Raw genomic sequence first — 16,913 nt, 5'->3', positions numbered from 1 at the left:
TTTTTATTCATATGACCGATCTATCGGAGTATATATATATATATATATATATATATATATATATATATATATATATATGACCAATCTAACATATTGGTCACGTCTAATAGTTTATTAGCTCAAGAATAAATATTCGAAAATTGGTAAATTAAGTTTTGAAAAGTTTTTCAAACAATTACTGAATAACAATAATGAAATTCAAGTGATCATAAACCCGTGCATTTTCAAGATTGAATAAACTTCATAAAATAATAGTAATAATAATAATAATGTGTTCTAAAAACCAAATAGTACCCAACTCAATAAGTAGCCACCGGTCTTGTTCGTTTTATGACTCAAATTATTTTGCTACAATATTTTTTTTCATATATATTTAAATTTAATTTTTTTATTATAGTATTTTTCTCTCACATACATAACTTAAGTTATGATTTGAGTTGTATAAGTGAACACACTCATTGTGACTTTATACGATTAAAAACTAGTTACTGGTCGACTAAAGACGCTGGACAGAACAAGCCACTATTGAGTGGTCTGACTTCATGTGATTAAAAACCAGTTTCCATGCAAATTGTGTCAAAATATTTGTTCCGAAGAAAAAACTTTATTAAGCGGCCAAAAATTATATTAGGCGTGTTTAGAATTAATCCCATTTTTATTTTTTACATTTTTCAAGAAAAAAAATGAAAACGTTTTTAAATCAGTGTTTAGCGCAATAAAGATAAAATAAAAATGAAAACAATTTTTTAGTTTAGTGTAAAATGAGAGAAAAATAAAAAAAAATGACTTTTAGTCATTTTTTATTTTCGTTTTCTCCTCTCTTGAATAGAGAGAGAGACATTAATGAATTTTTTATACTGAAAATAATCTTTTGATAAAACTATCAAATACATTTTTAAAAATAAATTCTGTCTAAAATTAAAAACGTTTTCGTTTTCATTTTTATACAAAAAATAAAATTATTTAAAAACAAATTCCAACACTTTGTTCTCCCAAGTTCACATTAGTAAACTTGTTCAGTCGATGAATAAGAAAACAAAAAAAAAAAAAACAAAAAAATTGATGCCACACTAAATCTAAATGTAAAAGATTAAAATATAATTTACCTAAAAACTTCAATAACTACGAAAGAAAAAAAAAATGTTATGCTTCCGATATGGAAGAGAGATCTGACGGGGAACCATATCAACTACATTAGCAATAAATAAAGTAGAACAAAATAGTAATTTTACTTTTATATAACACAGAAGTTTGACACGTTTTTCCTTTTAAAAAAAGTTTGACACTAATTGAAGATAACAAAATAACAAAAATGATTAACAGAATAAGAGCGTTAGAAAAAAGTGAATTAAAGAAAAATAAGAGTTTTTGAGATTTTTGTTGCAAATAAAATAAAAAGAAAAAAATCTGTATGAAGAAAACGGTAAGGTGTCGAGAATCCATAATGCTTCGTTCACCAATTCAAGTTTTGATTCACAAAATAAAATAATCGAATAAATTAAATCTCTATGTTGGCTCAGAAAATATTATTATTACAAGTTATCTAAAATCCACAATATATCAATCTGACAATATTGCAGTAAAAGACAATTTGTAAAATAATTTGAATAACAAAACATTGCATGACAGAATTACATAAGAAAAGCGTGACTGAACTTATATAAAAATTGGCACACAATATTTTGAAAAGTAATAGAAAAATATATGAGATTTAATTCATTCAGATGTTTGAGTTTACAGAATAAGGAATCAAAACCCCGAATTGGGTCACTCAACAGAAGTTCATCTCTAACCTCACCAAGAAAACTCTAGCCTATCTTGCAAAACATTCTCACAAGTTCTAGAGAGAAAATATGAGACTGACAGCAAGACGACAGAAAACTGAATAAAAAACTCTCTAAAACCTTAAGCCAACCCCTCTATTTATAGTGTTCAGAGGTTGCTTGTCAAATAAGGAAATAAATTGTAAAACTAGAAAATTACAAAAGAAAAGGAAACAAAATAAAATTACACATACATTAGGAGAAATCACATATTTGATTTGGGGAAGAAATCTGGTAATTTCCTCTGATTTTTGGGGAAGGAATTCGGATTCATCACCAAATGGGACACGTGTCGCAACGTGATTGGACGTGAGGAGGAAACGTGCCACGTGTCGCGCTTGGAGTGGTGGAGTGTGCTAGCGCGGAGTCAGAGTGGAGGACAGCTGGGACCCGCATTGGACAAGTGTCACGAGCGGAGTGAGCGGCAGGTCTGGCGTGAGCAGACGCGGGACCCACGCGGCGGAAAGCTGGGACGCGCGGTGATGCTGCATGGAAGGAACTCGCTCGCTGAGGAATGGGCGTGCTGGGGACGTGCGCGAGGGAGAGTCGGGGAGCGTGGAAGAGCTAGGACCCACACGGACTGATGTGACTTGGCTGGCTCAGCTACTCGGCACAATCGGCTCGGCTCTCTCTCTGATGGCTTGCGCGGCTCGGCTGAGAGGCTTGGCTCCGGATGGTTGAAAATATGACTTTCATGACTTATTTTTATGTGACTTTTTACACTGCTTTTTATCTGTAAATAATTAAACAAAAACTAAATAAATTCTAATTAAAAATATTATGAATAAAAATAATATAATTGTTTAATTAAAGCTTAAATATTTTAATATTGTGTAAATCAAAAACAATATTTAAGGTGCATTTTCATGCACTAATCATCGATCTATTCGTGAATTTTGTGTGATATGCTTAAGAAAGCAGGGGAAACGTTTAAGCTACAGGCATTGTATGAGATTACAACTATGAGAGTGGACCAGTTAGACTAAATTTGTTTCGAAAAAAGTCCGGCTGAATTTATAATCTTTTTGGCTCTCTTAACTCACCTAATGAGAGCTTTTAACATCAATTTAGGGGATGTTTGGTTAGAGGATTCAAACCATGATTTAAATCATGATTTATAGTTCACTACAGTGTTTTCTCTCACAAAAAATATACGTAAATAAAAAATAATTTTAATCACATGATTTTAATCTATGAACCAAACTTCTCCTTAATGTCTTCAAACAAAGCTACATCGGAGAATACCCTCCACAACTTTGCCTATGCTGCATACTAATTCAGTTGCCTTCATCAGGAATTAGCGATGATGGCCTACTTTCTTCAAGAAAAATAAAACAAATTTTATCTTCTTCCATTGAGCAGGAATCGGTTATGCGTAACAAACTCGTAGTATTTCTCCTCTCCGTAAAATCGCCTGAAGAGCAAGGACAATGCATGATAAGAACAACAAAGGAAAATACAAACATCTAAGAGCAACTCAAATACAATGTCAAAATTTCACATTCAGGTAAGAAAATTATTCTCCAATGACATGCTATACCTAATTTAATGGCTAATTTGACATATACAATATTTGGTATCAAATTTTGGTATTTGGTTGGTTATTGGTTGATGTATATACTTTTTACCTAATGATTACAACATTTTGTCATTTCTTAATTATTTGTAGATTAAAAAATTTCCTTTTACAACATCAAATATGCCATTTTCTTATACCTTTTTTTTTTCCTGTGTCAAACATAACCATTACCATTAGCGTTTGCATCAAATATAGTCTATAGGATTTGAGTCAAATATGGAACAAGGGAAAGGAAAAAAATTTAAAAAATCATTTGTCCCTAGAGAGAAAAGATATCCCATTAAACTATAATTGAAGAAGACAATCTAAAATTAAATTAAACTTACGCTAGATCCGCCAAGGACTCCGATTTGATTACAGCCTTCCCCTCCGGAAGCTCAAGACAAGAATAGTGCATTATCATTTCCTTCAGAGTGTGCTTTGTGCTTTTAATATCATTATCCCATAAAATGCTCTGACAATAGAAAGTGCCAATATTAGTGAAGGGCTCAGCGTGTTTCAACTCTGATTACCTTGTATGGCCAATGGGATAGCAAACACACAGGCAATCATATTCTCCAAAAAATTTGACCCATCAAACGATAATCTATAAAAATTGATCCGACCTAAATGGCGTGATAGTACCAATCTCGTACATGTTTAAAACGCTATTGCAACTTTATCAATAGGAGAAATTTTACCTTCCTAACATATTCTCTTTTAACATCTTCCCATGGTAATTTTCCATGAGAGGAAAAAATCGAAGCATTCCAGAGAGCTCCTCTTGCAACCATAACTGATGAGGCACCTAATGGAACACACATAACTCGGAATAATTATATGATCATGAATTAAAAAATTCAAGAAAATGCATAATGATATCTTGTTCTAACCACCCATCAAGTGAAGGCCCAAAATTTATTATGCTTGGAATCTTTTGAAATTTCCTAATGAGTACCTGTAGCAACTTTGATGTGCTGAAAATCATCATACTCAAAGACATCGCCATTTGCTATAACTGGAATGGATATTGATGCTACAACATCAGCAATCTCCGCCCATTTAGCTGGATCTCTCGGCCTATCTGCAACTTTCCTGCGAGTTTTACAAGGATGAAGGTACGTACATGCAATTAAGAAAAATCTGCGTAAGAAAGCTGCAAAAAGAGTAGGACCCCAATTCCCAAATAAAAGAACCTAACATAATAAATTCTCCTTTTCGTGGGTTTCTTTTTTTTTTTTTTCTCCTTAGGGTGCTTATGTAAAAGAAAATATAGGAACCTTAACCTTTTTTTTTTGTGTCCACAATTGATCCTTCGAAATTCCATTCTTCAGGTAATTAACTTCTCCAATTGGTAAACAATTTTTTTTTTTTTTTGAAAAAAAAAAATCCAATTGGTACACAATTGATAACACATATTTGGATCTAAAATAGCTTATAGAACACGTTACGGTGTGTTAAGACAGAGTCATGTTGTTGACAATGTGCTACTGCTCTAACCCCACTTCTACTAATCCCCTTCCTTCTACCATCCACTACTCTGCTAACCACAAATTGTCAAATTCTAATATAAGTTACAACTTAATATTAACAAATACAGAGAGAATTGACATAAATGTCAGGGAGAAATCAATTACAAATGTTTATCCACTATAAAGGAAAATTAGAAATTACCTTCCATGGACGGCAAGCGCAGAAACACCAGTTTTCTCAATTCGCCTAGCTAGTTCCACGGTATCCTGAGGTGACTTTAGTAGACGAATTTTACACGTTACTGGGGTGTTCAAGTTTCTCCTCAATGTTGTTAATATCTGAGTTCAGAAGAAAAATGTTTGTAAAATCTCTAAGAGGAAGGTGAAAAAAGCTAAAGGATAATCATTGCGTACATCATGAATAAGGTCTGGTTTAGACAACAGTGCCGCGCCCATTCCTCCACTCACAGAAAATGACTTTGGGCAACCCATGTTAATATCTACTGCTGCAACATCTTTACACCTGAACAAGGAACATCAGTTTATTGTTTCTCCCAAAAGCTTAAGGTATTAGGAGGTTGGCCAAAAATAGTTTTATATTCTAATATCGAGATACTGAACTTTAGATGTAGACGTTTTCTCCAAACAAGACATATTCAGAGAATAAAATTCCTATTAAAAATGAAAAATGTACTTAGGATGACAGATTGACCCACTCTCTGTTAGGAACCTGATAGTAGTTATTTTTTAGTAGTGTTTTAGTAGTATAAATAAGAGTCTAGTGGCTAATGAGGGAAGGAGGAGATTTGTAGAGAGTGTCTAGTGCTATGCACTATCTCGGAGGTTGGGGGTCCTCGAAACCGCCCATGTATCCTGTAATTTTCTATTTTTAGTGTTGTTAATGAAGCTCAGATTTTCGAGTTCCTAACAATGGTATCAGAGCATCGATTCTTGGCCGACATGTTGCATCGACAAGGCTGGTGAAGACCATATCTCATTCTGGATGGTGGGGAGGGCTTAACTCGACGGATTGACTTGCCAGTATTCTACGGTTATAACGCCGACGGTTGGATTGTTCGTGTGGAACGAAGCTTTTCACAGTTTCGCATGACAGAACGAGAGAAATTAGAGGCTGCGGCTGTCCACTTAGAGGCTGAAGCTTTGGCTTGGTTTCAATCGGAATATCGACGATGGCCGTTTTGGAGTTGGTCAGAGTTTACGCCTCACTTGTTGCAGCGATTCCGTCCGGTACAGAAGATCTTTGTACTTGCGAAGACTGTCGAGGCAATCCATGGCAACCTAGATCGTTTGGATCAGTTGATGCGCCGCCAGGAAGAGCTCGTGGAGGGCGAACGGACGACAAAGGCGCTGCGATATAGTTGGGGTGAGTCGCGATCAGATCTGAGCACTGAACCTCGGGTTCCACAATCTGATACTGTAGACCCATATCAGAGGCAGAGAGAACTAAGTGGCGACCAGATCTGGAAATTCCAAGACAGCGACCAACGCCGAAGAAAGTGCAACGAGATCTGGGATCGCGCGAGGCCGACGAAGACTTGAGCGGTTCTTCGCGATCTGGTGCTAGATCTGTGGCAAACGACTGCAGATCTGCGACGAAATCTGAGAACACCGGCGGGATTGGCGCTGATATTTCAAGATCCAGTAAGATTGAGGCTAGATCTGGGAATTTTGGTGCGAGTTCCGGCGCGGTGGAGGCTGGGCTCGGCAATTTGGCTGTGGTTTGGACCGGGCCTCACGATTCCAGCGTGAAAGGGGTTGATTCTGGTGCTACGAAGGCAAATTCCAGCGGGATTGTAATGGAGTCCTGCAATTCCAACTCCATTAAGGCTGATCCCGGCAAGATTGGTGTTGTTTTCAAAAATTCCGGCCAAATTTGGAGTGGGTCTCATGATTCTGACGTTGTTGAGGTTGTTTCCGGCGAGGTTGGGGCTGATTACAGCGAAGGCATGGTTTTGGAATTCCGGAACTATTGGGGCCATCGTTGGTGATTTGGGGGCTATGTTCCCAAAAGTGTGGACTGGGTCTCGTGATTCAGGAGTGAGCTGGGTCGATTTTGACATGGTTCGGGTTGGACCTCGTAATTACAACAATATTGGGCCTAGTTCTGGTGCAATGGTGGTTGGGCCTCAAAATTCCAACATATTTAGGACTGGGTATAGTAAGTCTGTGGCTGGGTATGAAGCAATTGGTGGCAGAGATGCTGAAAGGATGAAGACCTAGTTAGCTGAGAAGGAAACTTTTGTTAATGATGGATTTGTCAAAAGCTTTTATGGTCATTGATAAGCTTGATCAAGGGGCCAATTTGAAGACGTGTCTTACAAGGACAACATCAATTTAGGGACACAAATCAAGGAACCAACAAAGCCTTTTGTTTTTAATCATTTAGATGTTATTTTTCAATTTTATTTCTTGATTTTCACCTTGAGGACAAGGTGAAAATAAGAGTCTAGTAGTTGCCTTTGGGGCGGGAGTAATGTTAGGAACCTGATAGTTAATAGTTGTTTTTTAGTAGTATAAATAAGAGTCAAGTGGCTAATAAGGGGAGGAGGAGATTTGTAGAGAGTGTCTAGTGTTGTGCACTGATAACACTAAGAAATTAGAGTTATCTTATGCATTTTTAGCTTAAAGTTTGCTTAGCCAAGAGTGCATTTCATTGTTTTCTATGTGTTTTAACTTAGATTTTCTGGTTTTGCACTTTGTCTTGCTTAATTATGTGCTTGTGTTGATTTTGGGTTAAAAAGGAGTCAATTGAATCAAAAAGAGGCTGAGGTATGTCTAAGTGTGGTTTTGCAAAATGCAAGACGAAATCAGTGAAGGCAGCAGCATTCTTGCAGCATTCTGTGCAGCATTCTGGGTGCAGCTAGCTATGTGGAGAAAAATGACAAAAGCCCATGTGAGCTGAGTGAGTTGTACAATAGTGTGGACCACTGCATCCCTCATCAAGTGACAGCTCAGTCCTCTTGTCGCCCTAGGAAGGAAATGTTTTGCCGCAAGGAGTAAGCAGCCGCCGAGGGTTAAAAAAAAAAAAGAAAATAGAAAGAGAAAAGGACACCACACACCTCTTATATCATCAAGAAAAGAGAGTACACAGTACCCCTCTCCAGAAAAACACACAGTACATTACCAAGAGAGGAAAAACAAGTACCAACAATGTGAGGAAGAGAAGAAAAAAATCAAGGGAGAGAGCTGCAGAGAGTGAATCTGTGGAGAAGGACAAGGAGGAATCTAGAAGATCCAAGATCCAGCTCTTCAGTTTTCCCTCTCTTTGTTAGCTTGAATCTTTTGTTATTTTTGATATTGATTAAGACATGGATATTACTGAAAATATGGTTCTTGTAATTATCATCATGAACTAATTTGTTAAGTTAAATCTACTAATGGAACCAATGTTGTAAGGATAATGGTTGCTTAAGGAATGTTGATTAATTCTATTCTATGTTCATCTATGTGTATTTAATGTTCGTTTCTGTTTTTGACTGGCCATCAAACGTAGAATACAAGACAAAGATTTTAGTTGGATCTTACATAGATGATGCAAGTTCAATACTCTTGCTTAGTTTATTGATTTGTGAATTGTATAGGAATATATTATTCATCTTGCATAACAAATAGAAATCCGAGCTTAATTTGCATTCTGAAACTAGATCCACATAGGAATATGCTGGAAATGGTTGAGGAATTTTAGACATAATGACTTCGGGGGAATCATATGCATAATAAAAGAGGTTCTGTTAACAGGGAATGCTATAGTATTCTCGTAGCATTCTGCCATTAGACTTGCAACTAAGGGAAAATTAGTAGATCTAGCTGATTTACATCACTGCATACACTCCATTTTAGTATTCTTGATCTTTTGGTTAATCTTTTTTACAGTTTATTTTACATTTTTGCATTTATAACAATTGGGTAAGTTTTGAACAATCATTTTTTGTCACTTAAAACGGGTAAATTAGTTGATTTCTGCATGTATACTTGGTGATTCGTTCTCCGTAGAACGATATCCATACTTTATACACTTTATTACCTGATTGCGATATGTGCACTTGCAAGCATAAAAATCACACAACAAGTTTTTGGCGCCGTTGTCGGGGAATTGAAATCATTGAGAATATTTGTAGAAGTTAATTTGTTTTTCGTCTTGTTTGATTTATTCTCATTCATTCAGTTTATAATTTCTCAAGTTATTATACCGTTTGCATGAATCTACCGCAAGACTTGGAATTGCTGCCTTTAGATCCTGAAATTGAAAGAACATTCCGAGCTAGGAGAAGGGAACAGCAAAGCTTAGCAGGAGTTAGAGAAATGGCAGAAGGGGCAACAGGAAACAATGGGCAGCAAGTAAATGCCAACATTCCTGTCCCCCAACCGGTACTGGTAGATGATAGAAATAGGGCCATTCAAGAATATGTTGTGCCCATTTTACATGGACTTAACCCCCGCATAGTGAGGCCAGAGATTCAAGCGCCTCATTTTGAGCTTAAGCCAGTGATATTTCAAATGCTCCAAACCGTGGGCCAATTCAGTGGTATGCAACTGAAGATCCTCACCTTCATCTCAGATAATTTATGGAGGTGAGTGATACTTTCAAGCTACCGGAGGTCACTGAAGATGCAATGAGGTTAAAGCTATTCCCTTATTCTTTGAGAAATAGAGCTAGAGCATGACTGAATTCTTTACCTCCAGATTCAGTGGCAACATGGGATGATTTGGCAGAGAAGTTTCTCATGAAATACTTCCCTCCAACCACCACCCTACCTCCCACACGTGAACATTTTTATATGAATCCTAGAACGTTGACATGCATAGGGACGATGGGTAGAAGGTATGAATGTTATTGCAACAGCTAGGCTAAAGATAAGGGTTACAAGGAAAATGGGATATATAAGCTCAACGGGGTATGCTAAGGATATGTTGAATTAAGTGTTGCAAGAAGTGGAGTGGTTCTGCGTTTGAGGACTTTGAGTGGGGGGAGAAGCGGAGAACAATCTTTGTTGGGGTTTCAGTAAGAAATACTCCTAGAGGGAGTCAGTCAGCTGTTGGGTGATCAAGAAGCAGAATGGGTGTTCAATGCTTGATTCTTTGATAATATTTCAAAATGCCTCCTAAGGGTAGAGCGAGAAAGGGAAGGGCTGAACCAGTGCGGGAGGAAGTAGAGCGATTTGTCTCGCCGAGAGCATCAGACGGGTTTGAAACGTGCACAAAATTTTGAGCCTTACATATATGAAGAGAGGATTTGTCTACACATTGAGCAAAACGTTAGGGTACCCAAATTTTATTCACACTGTCATATAAAGGAGCACAACTGGCGCACTTTCTGCTCCCGCCAACCAGCTGCAGTCATCCCATTGATTCGTGAGTTCTATGCGAACAACGATGCAGCTTCACCGGAATTAGTCTTCGTGAGAAACCACTGGATTCCAATCAATTTCGCGGAAATTAACAATATTTACCATCTGCAAGATTCTGATGATAATTTTCAGGAATTCGCAGAAGTGTTAGATGATGAGCAGCTTGAGGAAATCCTTCACACATTGTGTGAGGATGGAGCGGAATGGACAAGGGCAAGCATAGGCTCCATGACAATTCCTCGTAGACTCCTTAAGCCAGGACCGAAAATCTGGTTTCATTTCTTGAAGTTTCGACTGATGCCCTCGTCGCATGACCATGTGGTACACAAAGAGAGGGCTATCCTTCTATACAGTATTATGGAGGGCAGGAACATTAATGTAGGCAAGCTCATCTTGCAACAAATTCGCATTTGCGCGCGGCGGAACAATGGTGCACTGTGGTTTCCATCGCTTATCACGCAGCTATGCCAAAAGTATGGTGGTGTTATTAAAGAAAATGAGCCAAAAGAGCAACCGCCAATGGCTATCACACGGGTTGCCATCAACAGGCTCTTACAAGATGATGCGCCGCCTGAAGCGGAAGCAAGCGAACCACATGCACCTGCCGACATCACACTCGAGCTCCTGAGCAGCCCAGCAACAATTTGGCAGAAGGTTTCCGCCGCTTGGAGCAAAGAGTGAGTCAAATGGAGGTACTGCAATGCGAATCAAACCAGATGATGAGGGAATTCTGGAGATATGAAAAGAAGAGAGATTTGACTTTGCAACAGCATTATAGCGCCAACTCCAGCAGGTTCCAGTCTTTTCCGGAGTTCCCCAAGCATTTGTATGCCTCATCCTCCGAAGATGATGAGCCTGCCAACCAAGAACCAGCTGACCCTGTTCCTCCCAGCCCTCCCCCAGTCGAGCAGCCAAAACCTGAGGCTGCTGCCCCTCCAAGACACCGCGACAAGGGCAAATATGTCGCCTCCGAGCCCTCTTCTAGGCGGATGTCATTGCGGAGTGCATTGAATTGGAAGTGGCGAGGGTGATGGTGGCCGCAATCATTCAGGGAAGTTCTTGCCCCTATTAGTCCTCATTTATTTGGGTGTCTTCCTTGCTCAAATGCTGATTTAGTAGTTTTAATTCACTGTTTTTATGTTGTTTCTGTTTTTAGTTTACGTCTTTTGTCGTTTTACCATGTTTACTTGTTTTGTTTGTTAACTTTGTGATGAATTCTCTTGAACCAATGATGCATTTTGATTGGGTAGGGTGCAGCCTTTAGAAAAACTTGATATCACCTTGTGTTGATTTTTTATTCTTTTGATTGCTTATATCTTGGCTTGTGATTTTTCTTCCCATTATGCAAGCTGCCTTGTGTTATTGATTCGGTGCTTACGTAGGGTAAGATCTTGTGCATGTGCTTCATTTTCAAATAAACCATTTATAAGCTCTAGAACTTGCTTGATGAACTCTTGAGGCAAAATCTCAAATTAACACTTTATCAAGGAAATGATTTAGGCTATCTTTGGACCGTTTGAGCTTTGTGGCCGATTTTAATTCAACATATCCGTAGCATACCCCGTTGAGCTTATATATCCCTTTTTCCTTGTAACCCTTATCTTTAGCCTAGCTGTTGCAATAACATTTACACCTTCTACCCATCGTCCTTATGCATGTCAACGTTCTAGGATTCATATAAAAATGTGCACGTGTGGGAGGTAGGGTGGCGGTTGAATGAAGTTTTTGTTGCTCTTTTCTTGCTCCTCTTGCACCATTAAGGACAATGCTATTTTGAGTTTGGAGGCAGGGGGAGCTTGAGCTCTTAATGTCTAGTATGTGTTCTTGATTCAAAAAAAAAAAAAAAACCTTGCTCCGCTACTTTAGAATGCTTAATAACCAGGAGTGAGCATGAGCCCCATGTTCACTTTTGCGTCAAACGGTAGACCAGGGCAAGAGCAATTAAAAAAAAAACAAAACAAAAGAAAAAGCGCCTTGATTTGCAACTTATTGAGTAACTGGGTGACTTCATCACCAATGTTGGCATTTGCGTAAAAAGGCAAGTTGGCAATTCTTGGTAGTTCAAAAAAAATATAATAAAAGGGTAACTAGAAATAAAAGCAAATATAGTGGACAAGGGAAATCAAAACTTGAGTTTGGGGGTGTTACTTGGGAATGTTATTTGTGTCTGCAAGGTTCTAGAGTGCGATGTGCTTAGGGTGAGTTGAGCCAAAATATTACCTCTCATCCTACCTTCACCCTAGCCTAACATTACAAGCCTAATGAAGTCCTATTGATCCTCGGTGGTGTGTTGATTTACATTAGTGAAGAGAGTTTTGAAAAGCAAGTGTATGGGGTTTGAACTCATAATGTGAAGCACTTGATTTAGAGCACGTGTGCTTGGTCCCATCTAGTTTTGTCATTGATGATTTGGCACTTGGGTGCTCACACACACAAGAAAGGTCCAAGTAGGGAGGAAGCAGTCTTTTGAATTTAGGATCAACACTTGGCTAGATATTGTGTTTCTCTTTAAGCTATGTTCCTAATCCAGCTTTTGAGGGTAACTTTTTTGAGAATTCATTCACAAAACTTGTGCTTCTTTTCTTCTTATTCATTGTTGTTTTTAGCTTTCGTTTATGTCTTTGTTGTGTCTTGCTCGAGAACGAGCAATACTTTAAGTTTGGGGGTGTGATAACTCTAAGAAATTACAGTTATCTTATGCATTTTTAGCTTAAAGTTTACTTAGCCAAGAGTGTATTTCATTGTTTTCTTTGTATTTTAACTTAGATTTTCTGGTTTTGCACTTTGTCCTACTTAATTCTGTGCTTGTGTTGATTTTGGGTTAAAAAGGAGTCCATTGAATCAAAAAGAGGCTGAGGTATGTCTAAGTGTGGTTTTGCAAAATGCAGGACGAAATCAGTGGAGGCAGCAGCATTCTAGGTGCAGCTGCCAAGTGATGACATCAGCGCATTATGTGGAGAAAAAGGACAAAAGCCCATGTGAGCTGAGTGAGATGTACAGTAGTGTGGACCACTGCATCCCTCATCAAGTGACAGCTCAGCCCTCTTGTTACCCTAGGAAGGAAATGTTTTGCTGCAAGGAGTAAGCAGCCGCCAAGGGTTAAAAAAAAAAAGAAAATAGAAAGAGAAAAGGACACCACACACCTCTTATATCATCAAGAAAAGAGAGTACACAGTACCCCTCTCCAGAAAAACGCACAGTACATTACCAAGAGGGGAAAAACAAGTACCAGCAACGTGAGGAAGAGAAGAAAAAAATCAAGGGAGAGAGTTGCAGAGAGTGAATCCGTGAAGAAGGACAAGGAGGAATCTAGAAGATCCAAGATCCAGCTCTTCAGTTTTCCCTCTCTCTGTTAGCTTGAATCTTTTGTTATTTTTGATATTGATTAAGACATGGATATTACTGAAAATCTGGTTCTTGTAATTATCATCATGAACTAATTTGTTAAGTTAGATCTACTAATGGAACCAATGTTGTAAGGATGATGGTTGCTTAAGAAATGTTGATTAATTCTATTCTCCGTTCACCTATGTGTATTTAATGTTCGTTTTTGTTTTTGACTGGCCATCAAACGTAGAATACAAGACTAAGATTAATACTGGAAAAGTTAGTTTTAGTTGGATCTTACATAGATGATGCAAGTTCAATACTCTTGCTTAGTTTATTGATTTGTGAATGGTATAGGAATATATTGTTCATCTTGCATAACAAATAGAAATCCGAGCTTAATTTGCATTCTGAAACTAGATCTACATAGGAATATGCTGGAAATGGTTGAGGAATTTTAGACATAATGACTTCGGGAGAATCATATGTATAATAAAAGAGTTTCTGTTAACAGGAAATACTACAGCATTCTCATAGCATTTTGCCATCAGACTTGCAACTAAGGAGAAATTAGTAGGTCTAGCTGATTTACATCACTGCATAAACTCCATTTTAGTATTCTTGATCTTTTGGTTAATCTTTTTTATAGTTTATTTTACATTTCTGCATTTATAACAATTGGGTAATTTTCGAACAATCAGTTTTTGTCACTTAAAACGGGTAAACTAGTTGATTTCTACATCTACACTTGGTGATTCATTCTTTGTGGGACGATATCCGTACTTTGTACACTTTATTACCTGATTGCGATACATGCACTTGCAAGCATAAAAATCACGCAACATGCACTATCTTGGAGGTCGGGGGTCCTCGAAACCGCCCATCTATCCTGTAATTTTCCATGTTTAGTGTTGTTAATGAAGCTCAGATTTTCGGGTTCCTATCACTCTCCCACTCAAAATGTTTCATATGCTGAGATATTTTAGCAAATCATACAGAAAACTGAAAGGAAAAAACAGAGGAAGGTTCTTTTAAAAAGAAGTTCCAATAGAGAAAATGGAAGTCATGTCAACTTACACTAACTGAGCAGCTGCAAGAGCCCTTACAGCATCAGAAGTGCCAATCTGAAATACAACACGATTTCTCTCTTCATTGCACGTTCTGAAAACAACATTCCCAGACCCGTTTTCTACAAAATCAATGGACCCAAGATGTTCTGCCAAAGAAGAAAAACTAAAAGCTTTCCAACCATTCAAAAACAAAAGCCCAAAATCAAATATCACACAACAAAGCCAAAACTATTTACTTCCACCATTGTTACAACATCTCCAAGTTATCAATTAATGAAATCGCAAAATTAATATCCAATTAATCAATAGTAAAGAGAAATTAAGAGAGTGATTTTTCTTTCATTTGATCCAATTCCCAGTTATCATGCTCGGCAAGATTGCTATCTTGTACAATTATCTACGTCTAACTAACTTCTTACGTGCATCATCAAACATATCATACAAACTTGCACATTGGTAACCTTCCATCCCAAAGTTGATAGGTTTATTTAAGCAGATTAAAAAACCTTTTTCCTCCCACTTCAGTGAACTTAATAACATGATTTTTGCAGTTACAAAATAAGAAAGCATTAGATCCCACATACTAATAGTGTGAAAAGAAAAGGAGTAAGATAAAATGAATCTCAATTAATTCTCAATATCGAACAATTTGCTACCGCTTGTCAATCCTAATTGCACACATTGCCCGTGCCACTCCAATTACTAAACAACGGAGGGACTTGTTTTGCCGACAAGATACTCATGGTACTCTTTTGAAGCTAACCCATGTATCATTTATTAATTTGGAAAGTCTAACAAACAAAACAAGTTATTGCACTCTCTTTTCCTCAACTCCTTTACTATTTAACCTACTAGATCATGGCCAACATTCCCTCCAAAATATGCAATATTTGATAGCCCAAGAATGACCAGCGAAATGGGGGTGAATTTGGTTTTACAAAAGTGTTATAATTATTGATAAGTTGATCAATCAATTTGTGTGGCACTCTCTTTTCCCTTAACTCCTTTACCATTACTTAGTTTACTTGTATCTTTAGCTTACTTGTATCTTTATTTGTTGATAGCTAGGAGTCAAATTGATTGAACAACTTTCCAACCATTATAAAAAATTTGTAAAAAGTTTTAAAACCCAATAGACCCCTTCTTAAGTCGACATTATTCCATGTTGACTGTAATTCAAACAGTAATTCCCTAAAAACAAAATTAAAACCGCGAAATTATTAAATTCAAACATATATCAAAACTAAATCTTCATCCTTCACGAACAAAATGAATTGTAAAATCATTTATTACCCGTAATCTAACAAAGTTAGGGCCAAGAAAAAAAAAAACAGTAAAAAAGAAAATTCCCATCTTCAGTTTTCCAATACTAGAATATGGAGAAAAAAACTAGAAAAGAAATATTCCTGGCCAAACAGAGAAAAAATAATAGTTCATAAGGATGAAAAAAAAAGGTACCATTTAATTTACGCTCGCATTTGACCATCTTGTGATCAATAATCTCTTCTCCATAAGTAATATCTGCGCCATAATCAGCCGCTAATAATCTAAACGGTAACGTCCCCTAATTAGAAAGAAAATCCGAACTAAGCAGACGAATAATGAACTTCACGTTCAAATTCAAATTCAAACCAGAGAAGAAATTGATTTAGAAGAGTAGCAAAAACCATTACCGAAAGGAAAATTAAAGAAAAAGAAAGGTAAGGGATTGAGAATATAACTTACGACGCGAACCATGGGAGCGAGGACGAGTTTGTTCTCGTACTCCATGATCGGCGGAGGATTGGAGCTTTTGTGGCGGTCGAGATTCTCGGACGTCAGACCAGACTGCTTTTAGATTCTTCCGACGAAGAAGACGGTTCAGTAGCTGCCAAGCCGAAGCGTTGGTAATAGTGGTACTTGGATTTGGGTTGGGTCGAAAGGCCGATTTCAACCCAACTCTGACGTTTGAGTGTTGGTAAGTTGGCCCATTAGGTCATATTGGGCTGAGCATCGCAGTCCAATAGCTTTTGAAGTATTTATTGAAGAAAATTGGGCAACCTCACCTTTTGTTGTTGCCTTTGCTCTTCACTAATACCAATAGTTTTTTTATTAAATGTATTAATTAAGAATAAAAATAAAATAAATAAAGATAAAAGTGAAAAAAAAAAATTGAAGCAAAAGACATGAAAAAAGAAGAAAAAAAAAGAGAAAACTTAAGAAAAAAACTCATGCAAAATTGTTTCGCAACTAAAACTGAAATTTATGAGGATCATCCGTAAAAATTATTTATGTAAGAACACATCTGAAAATAA

At 37.2% G+C, this 16,913-nt stretch overlaps 1 protein-coding gene across 2 annotated transcripts; it reads right to left on the bottom strand.

The window, feature by feature from the left end:
* Positions 1-2,964: 2,964 nt before the first annotated feature.
* Positions 2,965-16,494, bottom strand: LOC21399170 (tRNA-dihydrouridine(20) synthase [NAD(P)+]-like). Of its 2 annotated transcripts, none has more exons than XM_024171271.1 (9): positions 16,345-16,494; positions 16,078-16,183; positions 14,627-14,765; positions 5,268-5,376; positions 5,056-5,192; positions 4,340-4,476; positions 4,083-4,189; positions 3,729-3,856; positions 2,965-3,237 (listed from the first exon to the last, which is right to left on the bottom strand). In XM_024171271.1, the coding sequence occupies exons 1-9, from the start codon at positions 16,387-16,389 to the stop codon at positions 3,165-3,167; spliced, it is 981 nt and encodes a 326-aa protein (XP_024027039.1). In that variant the 5' UTR covers positions 16,390-16,494; the 3' UTR covers positions 2,965-3,164. The 2 variants fall into 2 exon arrangements, with proteins under 2 accessions (XP_024027039.1, XP_024027040.1); XM_024171272.1 differs by having other exon boundaries at positions 16,078-16,166; positions 16,345-16,381.
* Between the last annotated feature and the right edge of the window lie 419 nt (positions 16,495-16,913).

This window comes from Morus notabilis, unplaced genomic scaffold (genome assembly GCF_000414095.1).
Source record: "Morus notabilis unplaced genomic scaffold, ASM41409v2 Scaffold502, whole genome shotgun sequence".
Classification (NCBI taxonomy): Eukaryota; Viridiplantae; Streptophyta; class Magnoliopsida; order Rosales; family Moraceae; genus Morus; species Morus notabilis.
Note: the sequence above shows the minus strand (reverse complement) of the source record. Positions and strands in the feature narration are given on the sequence as shown.